The sequence below is a fragment of the Mytilus trossulus genome, chromosome 7, assembly GCF_036588685.1.
Source record: "Mytilus trossulus isolate FHL-02 chromosome 7, PNRI_Mtr1.1.1.hap1, whole genome shotgun sequence".
Lineage (NCBI taxonomy): Eukaryota > Metazoa > Mollusca > Bivalvia > Mytilida > Mytilidae > Mytilus > Mytilus trossulus.
Window position 1 is genome coordinate 18,452,550 of NC_086379.1, and position 24,673 is coordinate 18,477,222.

General features: G+C 31.2%; 2 protein-coding genes across 4 annotated transcripts; one reads left to right on the forward strand and one right to left on the reverse strand.

Moving 5' to 3' along the window:
• Positions 1-2,694: 2,694 nt before the first annotated feature.
• LOC134724746 (endonuclease III-like protein 1) lies at positions 2,695-7,641 on the reverse strand. Its single transcript, XM_063587958.1, has 4 exons — positions 6,997-7,641; positions 4,870-5,040; positions 3,863-4,128; positions 2,695-2,919 (listed from the first exon to the last, which is right to left on the reverse strand). The coding sequence occupies exons 1-4, from the start codon at positions 7,381-7,383 to the stop codon at positions 2,733-2,735; spliced, it is 1,011 nt and encodes a 336-aa protein (XP_063444028.1). The 5' UTR covers positions 7,384-7,641; the 3' UTR covers positions 2,695-2,732.
• Positions 7,642-7,651: 10 nt separating this feature from the next.
• Positions 7,652-23,420, forward strand: LOC134724745 (phosphoribosyl pyrophosphate synthase-associated protein 1-like). Of its 3 annotated transcripts, none has more exons than XM_063587957.1 (10): positions 7,652-7,771; positions 13,838-13,890; positions 14,252-14,318; positions 15,551-15,723; positions 16,506-16,621; positions 17,061-17,283; positions 20,530-20,600; positions 20,759-20,905; positions 21,874-22,052; positions 22,088-23,420. In XM_063587957.1, the coding sequence occupies exons 1-9, from the start codon at positions 7,686-7,688 to the stop codon at positions 22,030-22,032; spliced, it is 1,095 nt and encodes a 364-aa protein (XP_063444027.1). In that variant the 5' UTR covers positions 7,652-7,685; the 3' UTR covers positions 22,033-22,052; positions 22,088-23,420. The 3 variants fall into 3 exon arrangements, with proteins under 3 accessions (XP_063444027.1, XP_063444026.1, XP_063444025.1); XM_063587956.1 differs by having other exon boundaries at positions 21,874-22,045; positions 22,081-23,420; XM_063587955.1 differs by having other exon boundaries at positions 21,874-23,420.
• Positions 23,421-24,673: the final 1,253 nt, after the last annotated feature.

Sequence of the window (24,673 nt, forward strand, 5' to 3'; positions counted from 1 at the left end):
AAGAATGTTATCAATGGTACAGCCATGTTCCCGTAACCTTGACATTGCTGCTGATGTAACCTGGTCCCTGGTTTGACTGGACAACATCAAGGACAACAACACTTGGTATCTGTACACCTTAAATTGAACAACAAGAAATATAAACTTTGGTTTGAATTGATAACATCAAAGAGAAAAAAACTTGGTATCTGTACATGCTGTACACCTTAAATCAAACAGCAAGCAATAAAATATGAGAAACTTCTTATATAGAAAAGTAATGTTAGCAATGACAGACTAGAATGAATTTATATCGATACAGAAAGTTCAGGGGGAGATCTAGCCATTTTAAAAAGGGGGTTCCTAACCAAGGGTAAAAAAGGGGGGGGGGGGGTTCCAGCTTCCAGCTACATGTATATGCTTCCATTCAAATTCATTGATGGGCCAAAAAAAGGGGGTTCCAACCCCCCGACCCCCCCCCCCCTTTGGATCTGCCAATGAATGTCAATTTGTATAAACATGATAAACACTCTATGACAAATGAAAGAAGGAAGATGAATTAAAAGTAATTCCTTGTACATGCTAAAGTTGGATGTCCCTGTTAATTTTAAACAATTGATGTGAAGAATTTTAAAAATTTTAATCATGCAAAGTATACAATGTATAGTTTTTGGCACCATGAATCTTTAAGTACCATGAGCATGAAGAGTACCACTTTAACTTAAGCCACTTTGACATTTGGTTTTCATATTAATTATTTGATCATTATTGATATTTTTTTTGGAATAAATTTTAATAACAAAGTAGCTTTTTGTATGATTATACAACATGTACAATGTATGATAGTTTAAGAAAAAACAAAAAAAACTTTTTTTAAATTAGTGTCTTCTTGTTTAAAGAAAAATAATCTCTGAACTAAATTGTGACGGTTTGTCCATGGCATTTTGTCTATGGCATTTTGTCCTGTGGCTTTTTGTCTTACATTCTTAGATTTCTGAGAATATTATCTAATGCATAATTTTTTTATGAAAAACCAAAGTTATAACTTAATGTTTAGTGTTTATGTAAAAGTATTCAATTCACTGCCTTCTTATTTATATCCAACACAATATAATTTCAGTATTAGACCCCGTTCACACTAGGACATTTTTATCAATTTAAACTAGACCAGTTCACTTTATATCAATTTAAGGGGTAATGTGAACACTTTGAATCGATCTTCAATCGGTCTAAACTAAAACACCAAAAGAGGTAGTTTAGTTTGAATCGATCTAAAATAAACCGATCTTACTTTAAATGTGAACGCAGAGATCGGTTTAAACTTGTACGATTAAATCGAAATAACTTATGTGCATGTGTAGCGGTAAAACTTTCTCAGTTGGAAATCTTCTTGTATCAAAATATTTAATTCTTAGCTGATTTATACTGATGGTTTAATAGCCAATGCTTGTGGTTTGCTTGTCTCATATTTCCATTGGTCAAAATACTATTACAACCTTTTAAATTTCCCTGTTCGTTACTGGTTCTGCATCACAATTTGGTTGACAGATATGATGCATCTTTGTCCAAATTTGCTAGAGATTTGTTTAAGTCTTATATTCTTTGAATACTAGAATAGTCATCTGATCTATATTTCACTAGTCATTTAATCATAATTTTAACAGGGTTGGTAGGGGTTATCATACATAGCAAGACACACCTACATGTTTGAAGTTCATGGTATTTCCACAGTTATAGTATTGTTCACATTCATTTATTTCTTCTAAAGGGATTTTATGATATTTAAACATGGGTAAACTACTATGACCTCTAATCTGACAAGAACAATGTATAATAATAATAATAATTATATTAATAATTCTTTATCTAAAGAGGGTTACTCTGTTAGCTATTCCACTAATCTTCCCATATACAAGGAAATGTTTTTTCTACCATAACTACCAGTATAAAAAAATCACTGATTCTTTATATTTTTGGAAAATATTTTTAAGACAGATTTCACCTCTTTTTCTAGTGCAATGTGATTTTACAAGTAGTGCTTTTACAGTAATTTGAGTTACAAGTGATGTTATAATTTCAATTTACATGTTATATACATGTAGTACATGTTAGTGGAATTAGCATCATTCTAGAATAGCCTGTCATGTTTAATTTCATTCCTGTTCCATAGATTTTGATACATGTATGACATGTTTTGTTTGTGCTATTATTGTGTATTTTGTTGATTGTAAATGAACATTGCTGTATAATTTAGAGAATAAATAACAGTTTTTAATTTCTTTTGATTTTCATTATACATTGTATTGATTGTAAGAAAGCATGATTAATCTTGAGTGAACTACTAACTTATTACACATTTTGCAGTGTCCAATCAAAGTTTTTTTTTATGAAATACCAAAAGCAGTCTTTTCTTTTGTCAGTAAAATCATGAGTTATCTACCCTTTTCAACAGTATGTTTTATTATTCACAGTATGAAGAAATTTTTTGCTTTTGAGAATTTTCTCTTTATTTCTGAGTAGTTATAATAGTAATAATTTTGGTTCATAAAATATAGATTGACTAGATAGAGACAAACTGGTTCTAGCAGTGTGGTGAGAGTTTTTTTGCTCCATGTTGAAGTCTGTGACCGAGTTAAGAACAGCTGTTTTGTTGTGCATATACTGATTGTGTGTCATGGATGGTTTCCCATACCTTTTTTTTTTTAAATAAGTCTTAAACATTTTTCAATTTATTTATACACAAAATATACATTTCAAACAGGTTCTTCTTTTTTGATTTCTGTCTTTGGAAGTTTCTTAGGTGACTTCTTAGGAGATTTGTAACTTCTCCCATACGGACATATCTGTTTATTTAAGCACTCAGAACATTTTGGATACACAGGAAGACAAGTCTGTTGCCCAAATCCAACTAACAAGTGATTTATCTCCGACCATAATTCTCTGTAAATAGATTCATTGGGAAGTTAATTTATGGTAATGATATACTATGAATCAATTGAAAGAAGTATGTACAGCATGTTTATAGGTATTAAATATGTTTTTTTTTTTATGAAAACATGAATGAAAGTAACTCAATTTTCATGATGATAATGAACGTCATGTACAGGTCAGTTGATGTTTCATCCAGTGGCAAATATTTCATACATGATCATGTACGGTACAAGTCTATATAAACAACCCCTGTGTAACCTGAATAACAGTCTAAATGTAACTCTTGTAATGTTTGTTGTATTAACCTGTCTTAACAAACAAAATAATGTTCAGTCCAAAAGGGCTTTGGTGACGACTGGTTCCCTAGCATTTAGTTAAGAAAATATGCCTACATAACAGTGAGTTTATCATATTTTATATGAAATCATTAACCTGATGAAACAGTCCTTGGTAGGATTTCCATTAAAGAAATTCATATTGGAGTTGCATGCAAACAATGTGTTTATGTGGTTGGCCTTAACAACAATATAATAAGTATAAGAAAATATGACATTTCCATTAGCTATTCATTCAATGTTGACTTTAAAATTTTACGTAGAACTTGTCAACTTTGGCTATTGGAATATGTGCTAGCTTCAATATCATTTACAAAAAAGTTGTCATTCTCAAATTTGATTTCTTTCTAAATAGATATAAGAAGATGTGGTATGAGTGCCAATGACACAGCTCTCCATTCAAATCACACTTGGAAAAAACAGTATAGATCAAAGCATGGTCTTCAACACGGAACCTTGGTTCACACGGAACAGCAATTACTGAAATTAAAAATATCTGATGTAAAATTTTATTTAAAAAAATGTTGGAAGAGGACCTCTATGTACATGTACATGTATGACCATGATGACTTCAAACCAGAGACCAGAGATGAAGTTGTGGAGGCATAAACAATTACCTTGGCAACCAATCCTCCAAGCTTTTTCTTGTATCTTCTGGTTGTTTTGTAGGTTTTTGATGCCATCCTAATCTGTTAGAGATCCTATGTACATGTGTATCCACTCCTATCCCCTGTATTTCATTCCAAGCACACTTCATCACTAGATAGGCCATTTTAGGTCCAACTCCTGTTAGTTTACAAAGGTCTCCCACAGTTTTAGGGATATCACCATTGTATTGGTCTAACAGTGTTTGACTAGTCTTTTTAATGTACTCTACTTTTCTCTAAAATAAAAATGTAGATTTAATCATGTACCTGTTATATTCAGTAGATGACCAATTAATTGATTAAATAGTATCTGATACTATCATACTTGACCATGTTGACCAAGAGGAATATTTTTGATCAGTTACATGTATGTCGTTTTATTATACAACTTGCATTTCTTGCATAAAATCTAGTAGCAATATTGCCATCAGTTCAAAACAAGCTGAATTTATAGCAATATTCACATAATCACTTTTTCATAATATATACATGAAGACCCCTAAGAACCTGATTTAATTTAGTATTCAGATAACCATTAAAATCATTGATGAAAAGTATAAAGATTAAGTTTTATGCACCCACCACTAAATGGTCGAGACATATATATGTAGTATGTTACCCAAGTCTGCTATCCGTCCTTTTGGAATCAATTTTTTCACAAGACTTTTTACTTTATATTTGCAAAAATGTAGCAAGAGTCCGTAATTCAGTGGTTGTCGTTTGTTTATGTGTTACATATTTGTTTTTCATTAATTTTTTTATATAAATAAGGCTGTTAATTTTCTTGTTTGAATTGTTTTATACTGTCTTATCGGGGCCTTTTATAGCTGACTATGCCATGTATGTGGTATGGGCATGCCTGTACATGTCTGTATCATTTTGGTCTCTTGTGGACAGTTGTCTCATTGGCAATCATACAACATCTTCTTTTTTTTATATTTTGTGTTTCATTATTAAGAGATACATAATTATAATACCTTCCAAAAGCCAACTGGATAAATTAGCTGACCAAGCTTTTGATCGTCTGTTTTAAGAATGTTATCAATGGTACAGCCATGTTCCCGTAACCTTGACATTGCTGCTGATGTAACCTGGTCCCTGGTTTGACTGGACAACATCAAGGACAACAACACTTGGTATCTGTACACCTTAAATTGAACAACAAGAAATATAAACTTTGGTTTGAATTGATAACATCAAAGAGAAAAAAACTTGGTATCTGTACATGCTGTACACCTTAAATCAAACAGCAAGCAATAAAATATGAGAAACTTCTTATATAGAAAAGTAATGTTAGCAATGACAGACTAGAATGAATTTATATCGATACAGAAAGTTCAGGGGGAGATCTAGCCATTTTAAAAAGGGGGTTCCTAACCAAGGGTAAAAAAGGGGGGGGGGTTCCAGCTTCCAGCTACATGTATATGCTTCCATTCAAATTCATTGATGGGCCAAAAAAAGGGGGTTCCAACCCCCCGACCCCCCCCCCCCCTTTGGATCTGCCAATGAATGTCAATTTGTATAAACATGATAAACACTCTATGACAAATGAAAGAAGGAAGATGAATTAAAAGTAATTCCTTGTACATGCTAAAGTTGGATGTCCCTGTTAATTTTAAACAATTGATGTGAAGAATTTTAAAAATTTTAATCATGCAAAGTATACAATGTATAGTTTTTGGCACCATGAATCTTTAAGTACCATGAGCATGAAGAGTACCACTTTAACTTAAGCCACTTTGACATTTGGTTTTCATATTAATTATTTGATCATTATTGATATTTTTTTTGGAATAAATTTTAATAACAAAGTAGCTTTTTGTATGATTATACAACATGTACAATGTATGATAGTTTAAGAAAAAACAAAAAAAACTTTTTTTAAATTAGTGTCTTCTTGTTTAAAGAAAAATAATCTCTGAACTAAATTGTGACGGTTTGTCCATGGCATTTTGTCTATGGCATTTTGTCCTGTGGCTTTTTGTCTTACATTCTTAGATTTCTGAGAATATTATCTAGTCCTAGGTAAATTATGTAATGTCCATATAGAGACAACAACCCAGAATGCATGTACATATACAATACATATACGTAAAATGAGTATAATTTTGTGTTTGCATAACACACAAGACATAATAATAAGAGTACTTAATAAGTAAGTCTCACTCATTATATGACCCTTTTAATATAATAACAGATGAAATAAATTGCTTTGCCAAGCACAGCTGGATACAACCGCAGATGTCCAACCCTGAAAAGTTTGGGCCAAATGGACACAATATTCACGCTTGATACAGGTATGAATTTGGATTGTGATCAAATTTTTGACACATAATAGGTTTCTGACACAGAATAACTGTAGTCAAAGAACTTAAAATTGTTTATATGATTTGAATTTTTATTTAATGTTTTGCTTTTGTGCAATACACTATTGCATGCTATGATGTTGTGAATTCAAATTTCTAATGGAGTTTGCAACCATAATTACCCATTTAAATACATCATAAAAGTTTTAAAATATAAAAAGACATACATAGTCTTGGCTAAAATTAATATTAATTAATAGTAACTGTTAAATTTAATTGACACTCAGACAGCTATAAATCACCTCAAAACAATCATGATGCCATTTCTTAATACATATTTTACAAGCAGTGTAAGGGAGTAAATCAAATATTGTTTTTTAAACTGATTAGGAATACCTCCCTTACACTGCTTTTAAATTGTTTCAATTGTCCTTAACCAGTGTCCCTTATTCCAAAATGGTTTAAGTCCCAACCTCCCTTTAGTTGTTACTGAGACTACTTTAACACATATATGTGTTATAGTAGTCTCAGGTTATTATAAACCTTGTGTTAAAATTTTATTGATTTCAATTTATTATAGTAAAGTTATTATCCGGAAACCACCTGTTTTCAGACAATGCTGACAACACAACGCTGATGATACATGTAGCTACATTGTATAAACCACTGAAACACTTTTAATTTTTGCGGTTGTATAAATAGTGCAAAATATTGTGTTGTTTTATCCTACAATGTCCTTGAGTGTTATAGAGACGAATCCATTGCTTGTGATGTAACTGACAAAATCAATAATCAAACCTCTGGTTTAGCTGTTACATCGCTTATAACATCACATCCCATGGAATCAACTGGTGCATCTCTGTTTTTTCTCATTTCATGTATATTTTTTAACTGATCTCTCCAAGTAGATGGTTCCCATTTCTCTTTCTTGATTGCTCCTACGTTATTATAACTGGTATCAGTCTCATATTTGATCTCTACTTTCTCCTTCTTCACTTTTCGTTTAAGCGTTTTGATCGCATCATTTGCCTCTTTGTTGCATTTTTGGGAGCTCTCAGTCCTTTTGAAAAGTTGGGATCTGGTAACACTAGGTGAATTGAAATACTTCGATTCATGTGTGTCAGTCATAATAAAACGAATTGTCCTTGTGCTCTGCAAAATTTTGAAGTTTCTAACTGTAAACATGCAGAGAAAGCGAAAATAAATATTGCACGTGTTAATGTTTGTTTACATAATAAAAAAAATATCCCGCGGTAATTTCAGCTCCACTTCCGGTTTTACTTTCACTTTGCGAATTGTTCAAAACCCACATTTGGAGAACAAATTTCCCGAATGCATCTATGAAAACTAAAACTACTCCATCGACTACATAAAATGTGTGATTTGTTTGATTTATGATCACAGTAATTGTTTCTGTTATTCTCCTTAGAATGTCAAGGTCATTCAGAGTTTAGTCTAAGGGGAGATAATTACTAAACCAAGAAAACATGGCATCTTCTGGACCTGGTATAAAATGTCCAATGTTGCTTCTAGCGGGAAATTCTCACCCAGAGCTTGTGCAATTAATAGCAAAGTATGATATTTTAAAGAAGCTGCTTCTAATATGTTTTGTTGTCATCCATTTTCTAATCTAAACAAACACAAAATTATAGCATCTAGATTTTTTTTTTGTGTCTTTGCCTTTGGGCAAGGATTTGTATACAAATCCTTGCTTTGGGTATCTGACTCATTATAGGACATACTTAAAACATTCAAACTACAAGAAGCATGACTAAAATAGAAAACACAACAAATCTTAGAAAAAAAAATGTCAGACCAGGACAATTTGACCAAGTTGATGCTACAGACATGATACAGATAGAATATCATGAACAGCCCATCAGGGCTAAAGGTAGCTGCTGACCCATAGCTCTTAGGTTCTTATTATATATTTTGACTATGTGTGGTTCTGTAACTAGGCTCATGGAAGCCAGCGACTGGACCAAAAATGCCCCTAAAGTGACAGATGCTCCAGAAAAAAATAAGTCCGAATAATTATGATGTCTTGAAAGGAGCTATTTTAATTCTGATGTCACAGAAAAAAAATTGAGTAGCCTTTCTAGAAGTCATTATTATTTAGACTGGGCCATAATATTTTAAAGTATTAAAGGGAAAATTCGCGATTTTTTACTTATGGTTTAAATATGTTCATTATGACAAAATATATATATTCACAAAGTTTTATCGCTATATGTCCAGTAATAAAGGAGAAATTCAACAATTAATGAAAAATTATTAACTACTTCCTGTAGGTCGTGACGTTTTCTCCTGGTTTTTGCATGCCGGGAATTAAAATACAATCAGTAAAAGTCTTGGTTTTTAATGATATTTAAACGTAATCGTAAGCGCGCCGATGACTTATGGTTTATCTAATAAACATCCGATAATAAGAAGATAAGACGCACAGACGTGCAATTGTACACATTCATGAAATAAATTTTCTATGTTAAACGTATATATTCGAATTATTTCTGTAGACAACCAAAAAAGTTATAAATTTATTAATTAATGCATTTTCGGACTGATATATGAGGTGAACAAATTAAAGTACAATAATCTGTAAAGACAATATGTTGGTGTACTCTTATTGACCTTTTACTATCTCTGCTATGACTAGATGTATACGATGTGTGTATTCACGGTTCTGTGGCAAATTGAATACTCGTAGATGGCTTGTTGAAAGGTAAATTGTTATTTGCACTTCGGTATTTAACCACGCCTCTAGGGCACACCTTGCCAGGTGTGACTGTCTATTCGGATCAGTGGATTATAAAACAAGGGAGCATTCAATAAACAATTCTATAATACAAATTCAAGTTTGTGACAAATAAAAATAGATCGCCGTGGAATTATTTAATTATATTTGCTGTATCATTTATTTCAATTCAAATATATTAATTTACTAAGTAATAAACAATTTTCGGTTAAAGACGGGAAACTTAATTCATGTGTCAGAATGAAATGATATACACCTCTTGTCCTTGATTTATGTCTCATTAAAAAGGGGAAATTAGAAATAGCTTTACCAAAGCATTTTGATTTTCTTTATTAGGCAAAAAATGTACGAGAACACTTACATTTAGACTTTTGAAAGCCATGTTTTAATAGATATCTGAAACTATCTGAAGATAAGTAGATAACTCTACCGAAGCGGAGTATAATATGTACGAACAAAGAAAAAAATTGTTTTTAAATCTTTGCACATTTATGATTAATTATTGTTATCTATTACTCATTCAACTACTTAATTGGTACCCAAAATATTTCTACCGCTTGGCATTAAAACTCGGTGTAGTAGGAAGGGGTTATTACATATACTAGATTATATTATTTGGATGAGGATTTGAGCTATCCTATAAAACACATTTATTAGTTAACTACATTCGAGACCAAAGGATATTAACTTAAATGATTCAATTAACTTTACTCACATAGTACTTATATTTCTATCTTATGATTTTTGCGTGCTTGTTTTTATAGAGCAGTTTATAAAATGGTCCAAAAATTTATCATAAAATCATAACTAAAAATGTCTTGTTCGGAGAATGATAGTACTATAACAGTTGTTCCAGTCAGTCAAAAGAGTCAGATTTTGACGAGTATGGTCATTTTGGGTACGCACTAGAGCCAGAGTATACCGAAGAAGAGCTCCATGAAATGGAAGCTGCAGAAAGTTCCCGAAATCAAGATATCCTTAGCAACCATCGCTAGTTTTTAAAACACAGATTGGTGTTCGTGTACTAAATGCATACTTATGCCGTTATTAACGGAATGTCTTTGTTGCCACGAATTTACTCTCTTTGATGGTAATATTGAATTGGGTGAATGCATTAGTAACCGCATCGATTTCAGAACAGTTTGTCTGAACCCGGTTGTTCTTGAAACTAACTATATAATTTTTTTTAAGTACAATCGTATTCATATTATACATGTTAAATGAATGAACAAATATTAAACCTATCTGTTTATTGTTTTCCGCCCATGTCTGCTCATCGCCAGAAATAAAGTTTGTCGCACGAAAAAATGGTGTTAATTCCAGAGTCAAAATTTAAAGAACTTATTTTCCATGTTTTCTGGTATTGTTCGAAAGAGAATTGACCTAACAGAAGAATTACTATCTTAGGCTGTCAGTAACACATGTAGAGCAGTGGGTCGTTGTTGAACATGTAAATCTTAATAAAGTGTATCATCTGTTAAATTTGCAGGTCACTGAAAGGAGAAGTTCCATACGGAAGTAGGTTTTGAGATTGATATTTTTTTAAATCCAGTGACACATTTTACATGCGTATTCTTGAACGTTTGATACATCATTTACTCTCAAATTGCAAAAAAACGAAAACTTCCACTTGTATTTAGAGTATTTGTTGATATAGTCCTCGTCTCACAACGTATAATACTCTATCTATTTGACCAACGATGTTCAAAAACAAAAGACAACGAATTTTATGTCATCCTTCCCTATTTTTGAATGTACTTATAAGGCTGTTCAACTGGCAAGAATATAGCTAAAGCGGACAAGCAGTTTTAAATTGCTATCATATCACGGCAAGAAAGAAAATAAATCCCGAAATTGATTTGAAACTTTAATACTCAATAGTTTTCCTAGAAAATACTCACACCCCTTTGGGATTATTAGTGTACGTCCAGTTGCATATATTTTACTTGAATGTCGGAACAATTGTGATGATGACGAATTTCTTCCTTTATTCGAGAAAAATTTAATTGATATATAAAACTGGGATTTTACTATGTTCATACCTTCGATGAACCAAAGCAAGATATATATCGACCTGTATTTAAATCAACCTGGTTCTCTTCTTCTTTTGGTATACAATATAGTCTGATACATGTATATATTTTAAATTGCACTATAGTTCCGTAACTTTCTATCCAGGCGTATAAGCCAACATCGACAAGTGCGTACATTTTTTAAATCAATATTTTTGGTATGTTCCAGTCTGTCCTTTACTATTGACAAATTACATTTTCCCAAATTAACCCTCGGAAAAAATATGTATATAGATTTTTATTTCTTCAAATCTTTTTTTTTGGTGGTATTTTTTATATTTTCATAAATAATATTCTTTACACCAGAAATGTTATTTATAAACAAGCGTACGAGTTAAGTTATTGGCATCATATCACTTTCGGACACACAAGACAGATCTGATGTGTATTATACACCTGATAGTTCAAAATGGAAAGTTATAAGTCTCCCGTGTACACTGATCAATACCTACAGAAGTGAAACGATGCATGAACTTGCAAGCCCGACAGGAAATCGCTTGTCTGAATACCTGGACGTGTCACCTGAGTCCTCACACCCCTCACAATACCTTTGGGAGTAATACCTTTAGCGATGGTGGTGATCAGATGAGGAAAGATCCGAATTTATTTGAATAAAGTTTATTACTTTAAAGAATTATGAACGAATTAGATTTTTGAAAACAATTTTCACGGAACACTTATTTATTATTTGAACTTTGACTTTTTAACTAATTCCAATATTAACAGTTTAAAAATAACAGATATATAATAATGGTCATTTAAAAAAAAATAAGAACATTTTCCGTATCAAGTTTATAGTTAGTCAGATAAAACGATCGTACGATTGACAAGATATCGACACGCAATTACGACTACATCGGTTACTGTAGTTTTGGTCCTTTGTGTTTTATAGACATATCGTGATTATAATTGTAGAAGGTTACAAAATGGCGGAGCGTAGAATATTGATACTCAAAATTTAAAATCGATGTTGATCTCTTATCTAGCGGAATAAAATTTAATATATATAAATTTGAGCCTTTTTATACAGAATGGACATAATATCAATTTTTGATTTTTTTGCGAAGTTTCCCTTTAAGTTGAAAGATGAAGAGCTATTTACTTAAAAGTATTAAAAAAAAAGTATAGCCAAATTCAGGCAAGTGATCAAGGCTTTGCATGAGGGAGATATATAATATGAATCATATTTTGTTTTATTTTGTTTAGGTTAATATTCATATTGTTTCTAAACATGTATTTATGTTTTGTCTATTATGATTTATTTGTTTGTAATTGATATGCCTATAAGGGCCTTTTGATTAGAAAATAAACATATTTGATTTGATTTGATTTGATATCCATTTTTAATTTATAAGTCCCCCACCAAAGAAGTCAGTTTTCCATACTTTTTTCTTGATGATTGAAGCTATTGATTTGATATTCTGTGTATTATTTTATCATGACAAGTTATAGGTCAATTCTAATTTTCATGAGTCTAGCCTTTGCCCCTGTTCAGTTAAAGCCTTTTTTTCTAGAATCAAAGATTTTGTGCAGAGTTATGGTCTTTGGACATTAGAAAATTCACTAAAATAATCAATTTTCAACAATTTTTCCATCATGTTTGGAGAAATTGACTTGATATTTTTGTGAAGTTTGCATATGACAATTTATCTAGATCAAAGTAGAATTTCATTCTATACAAAGAATGTTTAACCATTAGGGGACTATGTATTGCCATGCAATACTCTCAGAATGCTTGTTTAAAATAATTTTCTAAAAAAATTTAAATACCAAGTTTTAATAACACAAAATCTTTAAATTCATGCAATTACCGAAGTACTGGATACTTGGCTGTTGATACCTTCTAGGGTTTATCAGTCCACCAATATTCTGGGTAATATTTTTCATAAGCAAACACCAAAATAGTGAATCATGGTAATAAACACTCTCAAACATTGTTGTCAAAAAATGAAGTTCAACCCATGTATCTATTTTAAATACTGGGGTACAGAAAATATAAAGATTATCCATAATCCTGTACATTCCTAAACAGCCAATTTAAAGACAACTCTGACATTTCTGACCACTTTTGAAGATGAATCTGATGTCAGAGATTTTTCTCTTTTTACCTAATTTATGTTTTTAATATAAAACTGTGTTCACCATACTTTTAAGGTTTACCTCCTCCTGAAAAAAATTACAATGCCATTCTGCAAAAAAATATTTTGTTGTAGAAAGGTGTATATTGGTGAGATAAGCACATCCTTAAATAAAAAAAAATCTTATGGTGATTCATACAAGTGGCCAATGTCATATGAATCAAAAAACTATTAATATGTTTCCGAACATAAGTTGAAATGAAGATTTTTATTGTAAGAATGCAGTCATGACAGTTGTGCCATTATAAAGACATCATAACTGTTTCACCTGAAGTTCTCTCTAGCCAAACACACAGCAATTTTTTTTTTAAATTAATGGAATTTTATTTAAAGGCTATAAAAAATATTTAAAAAATCTGTTTTGAAAAAAATAGGTGCGGGTGGGTCCATCGAACAAGGAATAAAATTGGTGTGGCCTAATGAAATTTTATTTAAAGGCTAATACTGACCCTTTGTGAACCCCCTCTCCTTTACTTTTTGTAAGCCTTTTATGTAACAATATCTTATGGTTATATACACCTTTAGGAAAAATATGTGCTGTGGTGTTGAATTGATGTTCATGTATTTACACATACTTCATGTCTTTTTATTCACAATCAATACTGTCATGACTGTATCATAGAAGTCCCAAATCAGCTGATGAAGCTTTTTCACACACTTTTATTTTTTTCCAGACGTTTAGGTATCAAGTTATCTGAGATCACAGTTTTTCACAAGACAAACAGAGGTAAGAGAGAGCAGTTATACTGATAGATATCATTTAAGATTTCTACATGACATTGTTGTTTTTAAAAGAACCTAAAATTTCTAAAAAAAAAAAAGTAATGCCTAATGGTTCTAATATAAGTAATAATATTTGAAGCAATTTGTAAAAGCTAATGAGATGATATTAGTGATTATCCTAAAATATTTTTAAATATTCTGAACATGCACGCATCTATTGAAAAAGCAACATAAATTTCATGAGATTTAGAAATTGAATTTGCCTTTAATTTCAAATATTGCAATACAAAGGTAAAATTAAGCTTCTCTTTAGCTGAAGGTTGCTTTAAAAAAAAAATTTTTAATATTCTTGATTTTCCTTTTAGAGACCAATGTAGAGATTGAAGAGTCTGTGAGAGGAAAAGATGTTTATATTGTACAGACTGGTACAAAGTAAGTTGGATTCATTAATTTTCGTTGGACACCAATTTTCGTGGAATTCGTAGGTACAGCAGGTTAACCACGAATTTAAATGATGAACAAATTGCATATTTGCCATTGGTTTGTATGCAACCTTTGGCAAAACCACTAAATTAAATATCCACGAAAGTATAAGTTCCCCGCTATCCACGAAAATTGGTAACCATGAAAATAAATGGAATATACAGCTGACAAGCTCATCATACCTTATATTTTTACTGTTAAATGTGAACTGAATCAAAATGAACTTTATGATTTGTATTTGTACAGGTAAATTAGTCAGTTGTTAAACTGTAGAATGACTTGAACCTCTACAATACAAATAGGAAAATAATACATTGTCCAATTTGTGATACAATACACTGTATTTGTACACTCACGTACATAGAAACTTAATCTTTATTTAAGGATAAAATTGAGAATGGAAATGGGGAATGTGTCAAAGAGACAACAACCCCACCATAGAAAAAAAAACAACAGCAGAAGGTCACCAACTAGTCTTCATCCTTGATTTAAGGATGCCTTTATAGTCATTGAGATATTAAGTTAGTACAATCATTGCACTAACTTGTTGTCTAAAACAATAATAAAAACAACACCCATCAATTACTGCATGCTAAGAGTTTATTTTGGTTGACATGTTTCTTACTTCTTGATATGTTTTATGGTATATGTAAAGCAAAATTATATCTGGGTGAAATTTGTTCCAGTGGAAAGAATGTCACAGTAGTTGTTGTTATTTTTTTATCTGGAAGATCTGGAGGGCCCGCTCCAGTCACGCTTCATTGATTCCCTATATAAGCAACCAAATTTTTTTCTAAAAGGGGGGGGGGGAACACCTGCCCCCGTCAATCCATTAGGTTCTGTAAATATAGAATGGAAAATAATACTGGTACATATACTAGTAAATGTGCCATGCATGACTTTCGCATGTGTATATTATGCGTGGCACTTATGCCTGTATACTATCCATATAAGCCAGAAAGATTTTCACTCTTCTAGAAAAAATCTACCTGTGAAATAAGCTGTCTGGGAAATAATTATTGTGACAAAATGTCCCCAGAGAAAGAAATAAACTGTTACATATATAGCATGTCTTGTACTAGATAAGATATAGAATATAAAAGAGAATATACATTCCCAATAAAAAAATATAACTTTACAGGAAACGTTTTTATTTATTTCATTTAACTCTTATTTTCCAGAGATGTTAACAATGATTTGATGGAATTGATGATCATGGCTTATGCCTGTAAAACAAGTTGTTCAAGGAATATAATTGGAGTTGTACCATACATGCCATACTCTAAACAGTGTAAAATGAGGAAACGAGGGTCTATAGTGTGTAAATTAATGGCTACTTTGCTAGGAAAATCAGGTAAGCTTCTAACAGAACCTTTTGAATTCAGTGTTTCATTAATATTTATGTCATGGCCAGTTTATAAAAAAAACTTTTAACTTAATTGGACAATATCATAATATGCTTAATTTAATGCATTTCGGCTCTCCTATTGGATATTTTTCCAGTCCAAAATCAGATATTTTTACTTTGAATTATCACTCAGTGTGTTAAAGTCATCACTAGCAGTGATGGAGGCAACCGTATTTGGTAAAATCATGTGATTCCTTACCTAGCAAATTTGACTTATATTCAATCTTTAACAAACTCCAATTTTTACCAAGTTATTCTTTTACAAACTAAGGGGCCTTGGTGGCCAAGTGGTCTAAGTAATTGCTACTGTTATTATTAGCCAGTCAACACTGAGGTTGTGAGTTTGAACCCTGCTCGTGTGGGTGCACTGTCTCCAATCTGCATTGACTAGTATTGTCAGTTTTTCTATTGAGGTCAGTTGTTTCTCTGGGCTCTCTCACTTCCTCCACCAATAAAAATTGGCAGCCACTAAATAGCTGAAAAGCAGTGTTTAAAAGTGGCGTTAAAACACATTAAATCAAATAAATCAAATCTTTTACAAACTCTTACTCAATTCATTGTAATTATAGGACACATTTGACTTCCTGTATATTTGTATATCAGAATGACAGATTACCAAAGAGTTTCATGAAAATCGTAAGGTATTTATCCTCTTTCACAGGGAGCACCTGCCTCGTAATACTTTCATTGATTTCAGTCCTTTAAGTATAATGTTGGATTTTTTTCAGGTCTGACACATATTATTACAATGGATTTACATCAGAAAGAAATACAGGCTTTCTTTGACATTTCTATAGAGAATCTGAGAGCCTCGCCATTTCTGATAGATTATATAGAGCAATCAGTAAGTATTATGTGTCTAATGGTAATCAGTGCAACATTTGAAAAAACGTTCAGTGTGTCAAATAATAATTAGTCAAACAATTTGTAAAAATTTCAGTGTGTCAAATAATAATCAGTGCAACAATTTGTAAAAATTTCAGTGTGTCAAATAATAATCAGTGCAACAATTTGTAATTTTTTTAGTTTTGACGAAGTTGACAAAAAATACCTTTATAGCTTGTATCATCATCATCTCCAGTAGTTTTTAAACTTTCGGCAAATTGATTGATGATGTGTTTTAAATTCACATTTATATTGAACAACAAAAGCTACACATGAATAAATCAGAAACTATTATCTTTAATATATATTGCATAATTGGTGCAGTCTATGGACAAAAACTATTTGAATTCACTAGAAGAACTGTTTAAAACTGAATCAATTTCAAATAATTACTACAGATTCCAGATTACAGAAATGCCATTATAGTGGCTAGAAATCCCAACTCTGTTAAACGAGCTACATCGTATGCAGAGAGGTTACGTCTTGGTATAGCTGTTATACACGGAGAAGATAAGATCATGGAACTAGATGATGGAGAAGATGGCAGAAACTCTCCCCCTTTACCAGAGGCTGCTGCTGGGTCAAATGTAGGAATGGGATTTGGACTAGAAAGTCTGCCAGGTTTGTATGGATAGGTCATCAATATATTTTAGTACAGTAGACTCCATCTAATCAGATATCAGTGAAACAAATATATTTCAAAATGCCAAACCCTTTCTTATTTGTCTATAGAAAATTTGACCTCCTAATTAAATTTCTTCCAATCATGTGCTAAGAACAGATATTTCACTAGTTAGGAGAAAAAAAATTCTCACACCAATCAAGAAATGTGAAAATAGCACAAAAATTAGAGATTTTTTTAAATTCTTTTTAAAGACCGAAAGTTAAGAAAGAGAGAATGTCTATTTCTTAAAATCTTGTGTCAATTAACAAACAAAAAACACCATTTATTTTATATTAAGATAACAGCTGTTTACTCCCAAATTTATTTTTAAATAATGTGGATGTATTTAGTAAGTATTTTAAAAATAGTTTTAGCTGCTACAGTAATTAAATTGATGACAAATTCGTTTCAGGCATTAGGTGTAAGTATCACGCTCATTTTGAGGAGTTTAACAGCAGTAATGTTTTATTAGATGTTTATAGTGACTGTTTACTGTATATATTGTATTGTGTAATAACATGCAAATTTACAGTTAAATGTCTGCTGCTACACACTGTCACATGATACAATGAGCCAATCAGAACCAAAGTATTATTCTCATTAATATCTACGTCTAATTCATTTTGTTGATAATTAAGGCCACACCAAATACTGTTTGCCTACTTATTATCAGAAGAGAGATTTATCTATGACTTTGACGAGCATGAAAAGTAGACAAATAGTGTGAATATTTAAATCTTGGATCTTCAATTATATAAATACATTAAGAAAACTAGAAAATTGAGACAAATAGATCACTGCCCCGTCGGCATGGAAGGGCAAAGACGAAAATAAGTTGGTTACCAGAAGATATGTTAAATTTAGATTAAATTCTTTTTTTTATTCAAAATAAAGTGATTCAGCAGCTGTATATTTTATACAAGCATTTAAAAAGAAGTTGCTTAACCATTCTGTAGGTTCAATTTTTTGTGGGTTAAGGAAAACTTGTATCATGTATATGTTGTGGATATTTAATTTCATGGTTTTTCTGAAGTCTACATACAGGCCCTATAGGAAAATTGTTGTTTGCTGAACATTTTGTTTAGTAGTTCATCTGTATCCACAAAATCCACAAAATTGTTATCCACGGAATAAAAATGAATCCACAGTTCTCTACTTTTTCCATCTTGGTAAATAAAAACACAGCATATGTTTTTCTTGGCCTAACTGACACTGCATAATTCCAATGCTTTTAGATTGTTAATTAAAATTATTATATAGAATTGATTTAAAACTGAGTAAATAGAGTGAAGTTTTGTTTTGTACATCTGCTATTTATATAAAGTTCATATGCTGCTAATAACTGCTTGTTCAAGAGAATTTAACTTTCATGATTCACTCAGTTTTAGGTTGTTTTATGATTTCATTCATTCAAACTAAGCAACTGTTAACACATTTCAGCTCATTCAAGAGATAAGGTTTTCAGTGATATCAAGTAGATTCAGTTTGATTATTTTTATCAGTAATTTATGATATTTTCACAGTTTTGTGCCCGATTGGTTGTTTATGTTTTTATGCAGGGGCAGATCCAGACATTTTTAAAGGGGGGTTTCCAACCCCTGGAACCCTCCCCCTGGATCAGCCACTCTTTAATGCCACTTTCAGCACTCAAAGCTATTTAATGGCGGCTAGTTTTTGTAAGTGAGGAGTGCAAGAGTACTTGAAGAGATCCCCATTCTTTGACAGGAAAACTGACAATCTTATTGAATTAAGATTTGAGTCCATTGCATCTGTTCATAAGCAGGTATCTAACTCACAACCTCAGTGTTAACAGACAAGTGATAATTTTAGATGAACCAGTTAAAAATTTGGCTGCTAAAACCTGATAATTAGATTTTTCAAACCTTCAAATGAAACAGAAAGTCATTGGTCAATCTTTAATGGTAAACATATTTCTATTGTGCTGCGATTATTTTATTAGAACTACAACGAGTTGAACTCTTTCACCAGTTAACGAGTTTGAATAAATGAATAAATTGTTCAACCATTCTGATGTGTGAAAATGTCTCTTGCATAAGCACAGTAAAAGGAGTTTTTTTTCTGGTGTGCTCTATATTATAGTATATAAAGTGTTTTTTTTTACTTTTTGGAAACTAATATTTATCATTATCATGATTATTGTCTTTGTATACATATAGAGAATTTTTGCAAATTTAACTGGCAGTGAAACATTTAATAGATGGTACCCATTCATCAGTTATAAAACCTTAATGTCTTTCCACTCTCTATATGAACATTTGTATTTTCAATTTAGATGTAGCCGTAGTAGTTTATTTACACCTCACTTTGTGTGTTCATGTAGAAAAATTATGTAGGTATATTATTAAGCTAATACATGTATCTCCAAAGACAAGACATTTGGGCGATTAAAACGTTTTGGAGTAAAATTTTATTTTAGAAATCAATAGACATAGCACTTCCTTATTAATATCCACTAAAAACCTATACATGTACTATTGTCCTTACTATTTATACTGTGGATTCATTAATATTAGTTGGTTACCAATTTTCGTGGATTTGGTGCCTACTGTGGAACAATGAATCTAGATGTTCTACGAAATACAAGTTTTCTACAGTAAAGTATGCAGAATTTTTCAAAACTACGAAATCAAATATCCACATTATGCAAGTTTTCATCAATCCAAGAAAATTGGTACCCACAAAAATAAAATCCGCAGTAATGCCTTACAAATTATGTTAGATCCTCTTCAAGTGTAAATTAATTTTAGTCTCAGTTCAGCCAGAGTAAAGGAAAGGCCAAATAAATCCAAAGTGTAAACCATCAATAAATTATGTTGGTTCAGTTTATGACTCTTACTTTAGTTTTAGCGACTAGGTTTGTTGCTTACTGACATAGGAAGTATTAGTGACATTTTAAACACTCTAAAGTAGACAAACAGCATGACAGAAGAACAGATTTTTGTTGATTTCTTTGGTTGTGGTGAATCAGGAATTTCAATGTGCATCAAAGCTTAAAAATTTCTAAAATCTTCTATGCAGACTTTGGAAATATCCAGAAAAACACAACTTGTCCTCATCCATTGACGAATTTTCTGAATTTAAATTGAAATGTGAAGTGGCATAAAAGAAAATATGGATCAATAGCTTAACTTAATAATTGTAACTATGATGTGGTTATTGATAAGTTTGCTTTTTATTTTCAGTTTTACAGTGTAAAGAGAAGCCTCCATTAAGTGTAGTGGGTGATGTCAGTGGTAGGATAGCTATTATTGTTGTAAGTATTGGTATACACACTTGTTGTCCATTTGTTTCAATATTTAAAATTGAATTCTAAAATTTGGTTTTCCTGAGTTCTTTCATTCTTGCTTCTTCAAAGAGTAGAAAAATGATTATTAATACTATTTATTTTAAGTTATGATTTATTGTTTCTAGGACGATATGATTGATGACGTAGTGTCCTTTGTTAAAATAGCTGAAGTATTAAAAGAGCGAGGTGCCTATAAGGTATTTGTAATGGCAACACATGGTCTCCTGTCATCTGATGCTCCCAGACTTATAGAAGAATCATGTATTGATGAGGTGAGAAAAGTAGACTTTATTGTTTGTTTTAAACAATTACAATTAATGCACTTAGAACTTTCCAGAACAAAAGGCATAGGCGGTGGGCATGGAAGGCACTTCTTTTGGTCCAAACCACCCTTGGGGGCAAGTCATTTATTATTCATACAAATTATTGGTGCCTCGGTGGCAGAGTGGTCTAAGTAATTATAACTGCAATCACTAGCCAGTCAAAACTGAGGTTATGAGTTTGAACCCTGCTCCTGTGGATTCACTCCACTACAATCTTTAATTGACTAGGATTGTCAGTTTTCCTATCAAAGGTCTGTGGTTTTCTCCTGGCACTTCAGCTTCCTCCACTAATAAAAACTGGCTGCCAAGTATAGTCCAAAAGTGGTGTTAAAACACCAAAAATCAAAAATCAAATCGTACAAAATATTGTAAGAAAAATTCATACATCCATATTTGATTAATTTGAGCACCTGTACGCCTGTTTTTAATTTAGAGCAGCCCTTATTATTATTAGAAAACAAAGTCAGGTTATTTCTGGATTTCATACTTGAAACATTTTTTTTCCATTTGAGAAAGTATTTATTATATCAATAAGAATGAATAAAGTTCAAATCATAACTGGATCAATGTAAAAAATCAGTATCAAGTATGCACCAAACCAAATCCAAACATTAAAAAATAGAAAGCACAAAAAAACAGCCTCATGAAAATTGAAGAAAGACAGATATATCCCTTTGAATCTCATTCAGATGAAAAGAAAGAAATAATTATAAACATATAATATTTCAAAACAAAATGAAAGCAGAAAATAAAATCCAAATTATATTACTTAACAAAAAAAATAAAAAAAATTACCATAAACAATAATCAAACAACCCTACAAATTGAGACAATGATACAAAAGTATACATTTCGTAAAACAGAGAAATATTAACTTACTGCAGTATTCTTTCAATTTTATTAAAATTTCTTCTCAGGTTGTAGTAACAAATACAGTCCCACATGAAATTCAGAAGATGCAGTGTCACAAGATAAAGACTGTTGACATTAGTGTCATGTTATCAGAGGCTATACGTAGAATACACAATAATGAATCCATGTCATACCTCTTCAGGAATATTGCTCTAGAAGATTGATCATAGAACTTACCTGTTAGGTGTCATTACAATGATCATAGTACTTACCTGTAAGGTGTCATTACAACTAGATATACCTGTTATTGCAATATTTCTTATTTTTTTATACAAATGTTCCAAGGGTCAGCACTTTAAAAGGTGTATGAAATGCATAATCAGGTTCTCAGTCCTGCCTGAGTTCGAATAAAACTTTGATTTGGAAATCATATCGTGTATGAATTTAATATAAATATTCTATCGTAAATTCAGAAATTTTTGCAAGTTTTTAGGGTTGAAAATTTCAACTGGATTGTTTGGCAAAATTAAAACTGCAAGTTTAAATTTTAAAGCATTGTTTGTTTATCTGGAAATTTTAATAGAACGTCTCATAGTTCAGTTCGATAATCATCAATCACAATGAAGATTTTTGTTTAAAATTCTGAATAAAAAGTAAATTGTTGTTGTTAATTTTTTATTATGGGAGACAACTCTTAACTAACTGAAAATATGAATAAAATTCTGAATAGCAATTTATTGATGGTTAACATTCTTAAGTGATTTTTTTTTTCAATTGGTCAAATCTGGTGAAGACTTTAAAATACTAGTGCTTGTTGTAAATTTTGTTGATGAAGAGAACAGCTATTTAAAGTTGAAGCATTAAGTACCAGAACTGTTCAAGATAAAAAAAAAATGATTTATATAATATGTATAAATTATTTTGATAGTTCTTAAAACTGAAAAAGTAGATACTTTTAATGGTCATTAGCTGTCAAATTCATGATTACCAATTTAACGCACATTCTCATATTTGATTCAAGTTTGTTTTGTAGTTTTTACCCATGGTTTTTTTTTTCATTCAAAGTATTTTGTTACAATAACTAAAACATTGTATTTTATGCCTCTACTTGTACTGTTATTGTACATACCTCACTAGGTGACTCCATATTAAGCATTTTAAGGATGTTGAGGGGTTTTTGTTAGGTTTTTTAGAATTATGTATTTTGTTCTATATAAATTACCTGTTCCCAGGTTGAAATTTTTTGTCTTTTCCAATAAATAGATTGTTTGTAAATATTGGATTTGAATTTTTCATCGTTTTTCAAACAAAAATTGTTCATCATAGTTGTTTATGTCATTTGTAAACAATATTTTCCTTGTATGTTGTTGTTGACAAAAATTGTGTGGATTACATTACTAATATGTGATTGACATAGCTAAGTATCCCTATATTTTGTTTATAATGATCTCTTCATTCCTTGCGGACCAATCAAGTCCATACCTAGAGTTTTGTTGGATTCACGTCTAAAGTGTAGTGTTAGCAGACCAACCAAATCATTCCTCATTCAAGTCTCTGGATATTTAGTAAGTGTTGTGTTTTGTGTTATTCAGTGAAAGGGTGTTTAAGTCCTTCTGCACACAGGCACTTGTCTCAGAAAAAAAATTCCTATATACCTTATTATAACACAAGGTACTTAACTTGCATTTTAGAAAAATGTTAGGTGGTGACGAAGTTCCGTTACATGCAGCTTTATAGGCTGTCAACCCCACTACAGCTTGTTATATCGTAAATCTAAATTGATTTATCTATACAATGGTGTATAACATGTCTACATTTGTTGTCGGAATCATCCGTAGCAATCCTACCAAAGTATGTCAATCGTAATAATTTTGCAAACCTCTGAAGAATTGGCAATAAACGGCCGCAGTAAATGATTTATTACAAAAATCGTTTTAAAAAAAACTGTTAGTTTTTGTATGAATAGAGCTTATCATACAGTTAGTAAAATTGACTGATATACCGTGAAAAAAATCTAACAAGTGTTGTTTGTGGTATGTCTAATAAGTTACAAATTTTCCCATGTCATTGTCTTTCAGACTCTCTCTTGACTTTACGTATGAAATGAAACAAGATCAGATAATTCGAGAATCATTTAGACTTTCCCATTAAATTGACCAATCGGAAACCGAGATATACAAGGAGCATGACGCGTTTATTGCCAATTCTTCAGCGGTTTGCAAAATTATAACGATTGACATACTTTGGTAGGATTGCTACGGATGATTCCGACAATAAATGTAGGCATGTTATACACAATTGTAAAGATAAATCAATATAGATTTACAATAAAACAAGCTTTAGTGGAATTAACAGCCTATAAAGCTGCATATAACGGAACTTCGTCAACACCCAACATTTTTCTAAAATGCAAGTTAAGTACCTTGTGTTATAATAAGGTATATAGGAAAAAATTTTCTGAGACAAGTGCCTGTGCTTCTGCAGCTTTTGGTTTGTCATTTGATGATTTGTATTGAACTTGAACTTCATACTTTATTTGGCCTTTTTAACTTTTTTTATTGAAGGGTTTTTTATTAGGTAATTTGAAGTAAAAGTTTTATTTAGATTTTTTAATGAAATTGTATATTTTTTTTCAAATACAAATGGTATCAGAAAAAGAATCCTTTTGCTTTATACATAATATCAACATTTTCAAAGTTCACAAAAAAAAAAACATTTTGAGCGGAGCAGGAATATTTGGTTTAAGGATGATATTTGTTACCATGGCAACAGTGCTCTTTGGATCCTCTTAACAATGATGGTACTACAATGTATTTAAAATATTTCAGACAGCATTTAAAGGAAGTCAGTTGGTTTCAATACGGC

What these genes read in the sequence shown, in the direction of transcription:
- LOC134724746 (XM_063587958.1), bottom strand. Translation starts at nt 7,383, where the DNA reads ATGTTTACAGTTAGAAACTTCAAAATTTTGCAGAGCACAAGGACAATT. An exon ending in ATGTAACAGCTAAACCAGAG is followed by an intron (nt 5,041 to 6,996) that starts GTTTGATTATTG and finishes GTTCAATTTAAG; the next exon opens with GTGTACAGATACCAAGTGTT. An exon ending in ATCCAGTTGGCTTTTGGAAG is followed by an intron (nt 4,129 to 4,869) that starts GTATTATAATTA and finishes TTTTTATTTTAG; the next exon opens with AGAAAAGTAGAGTACATTAA.
- LOC134724745 (XM_063587955.1), top strand. Translation starts at nt 7,686, where the DNA reads ATGGCATCTTCTGGACCTGGTATAAAATGTCCAATGTTGCTTCTAGCG. An exon ending in TAGATTATATAGAGCAATCA is followed by an intron (nt 16,622 to 17,060) that starts GTAAGTATTATG and finishes TAATTACTACAG; the next exon opens with ATTCCAGATTACAGAAATGC. An exon ending in AAGAATCATGTATTGATGAG is followed by an intron (nt 20,906 to 21,873) that starts GTGAGAAAAGTA and finishes ATTTCTTCTCAG; the next exon opens with GTTGTAGTAACAAATACAGT.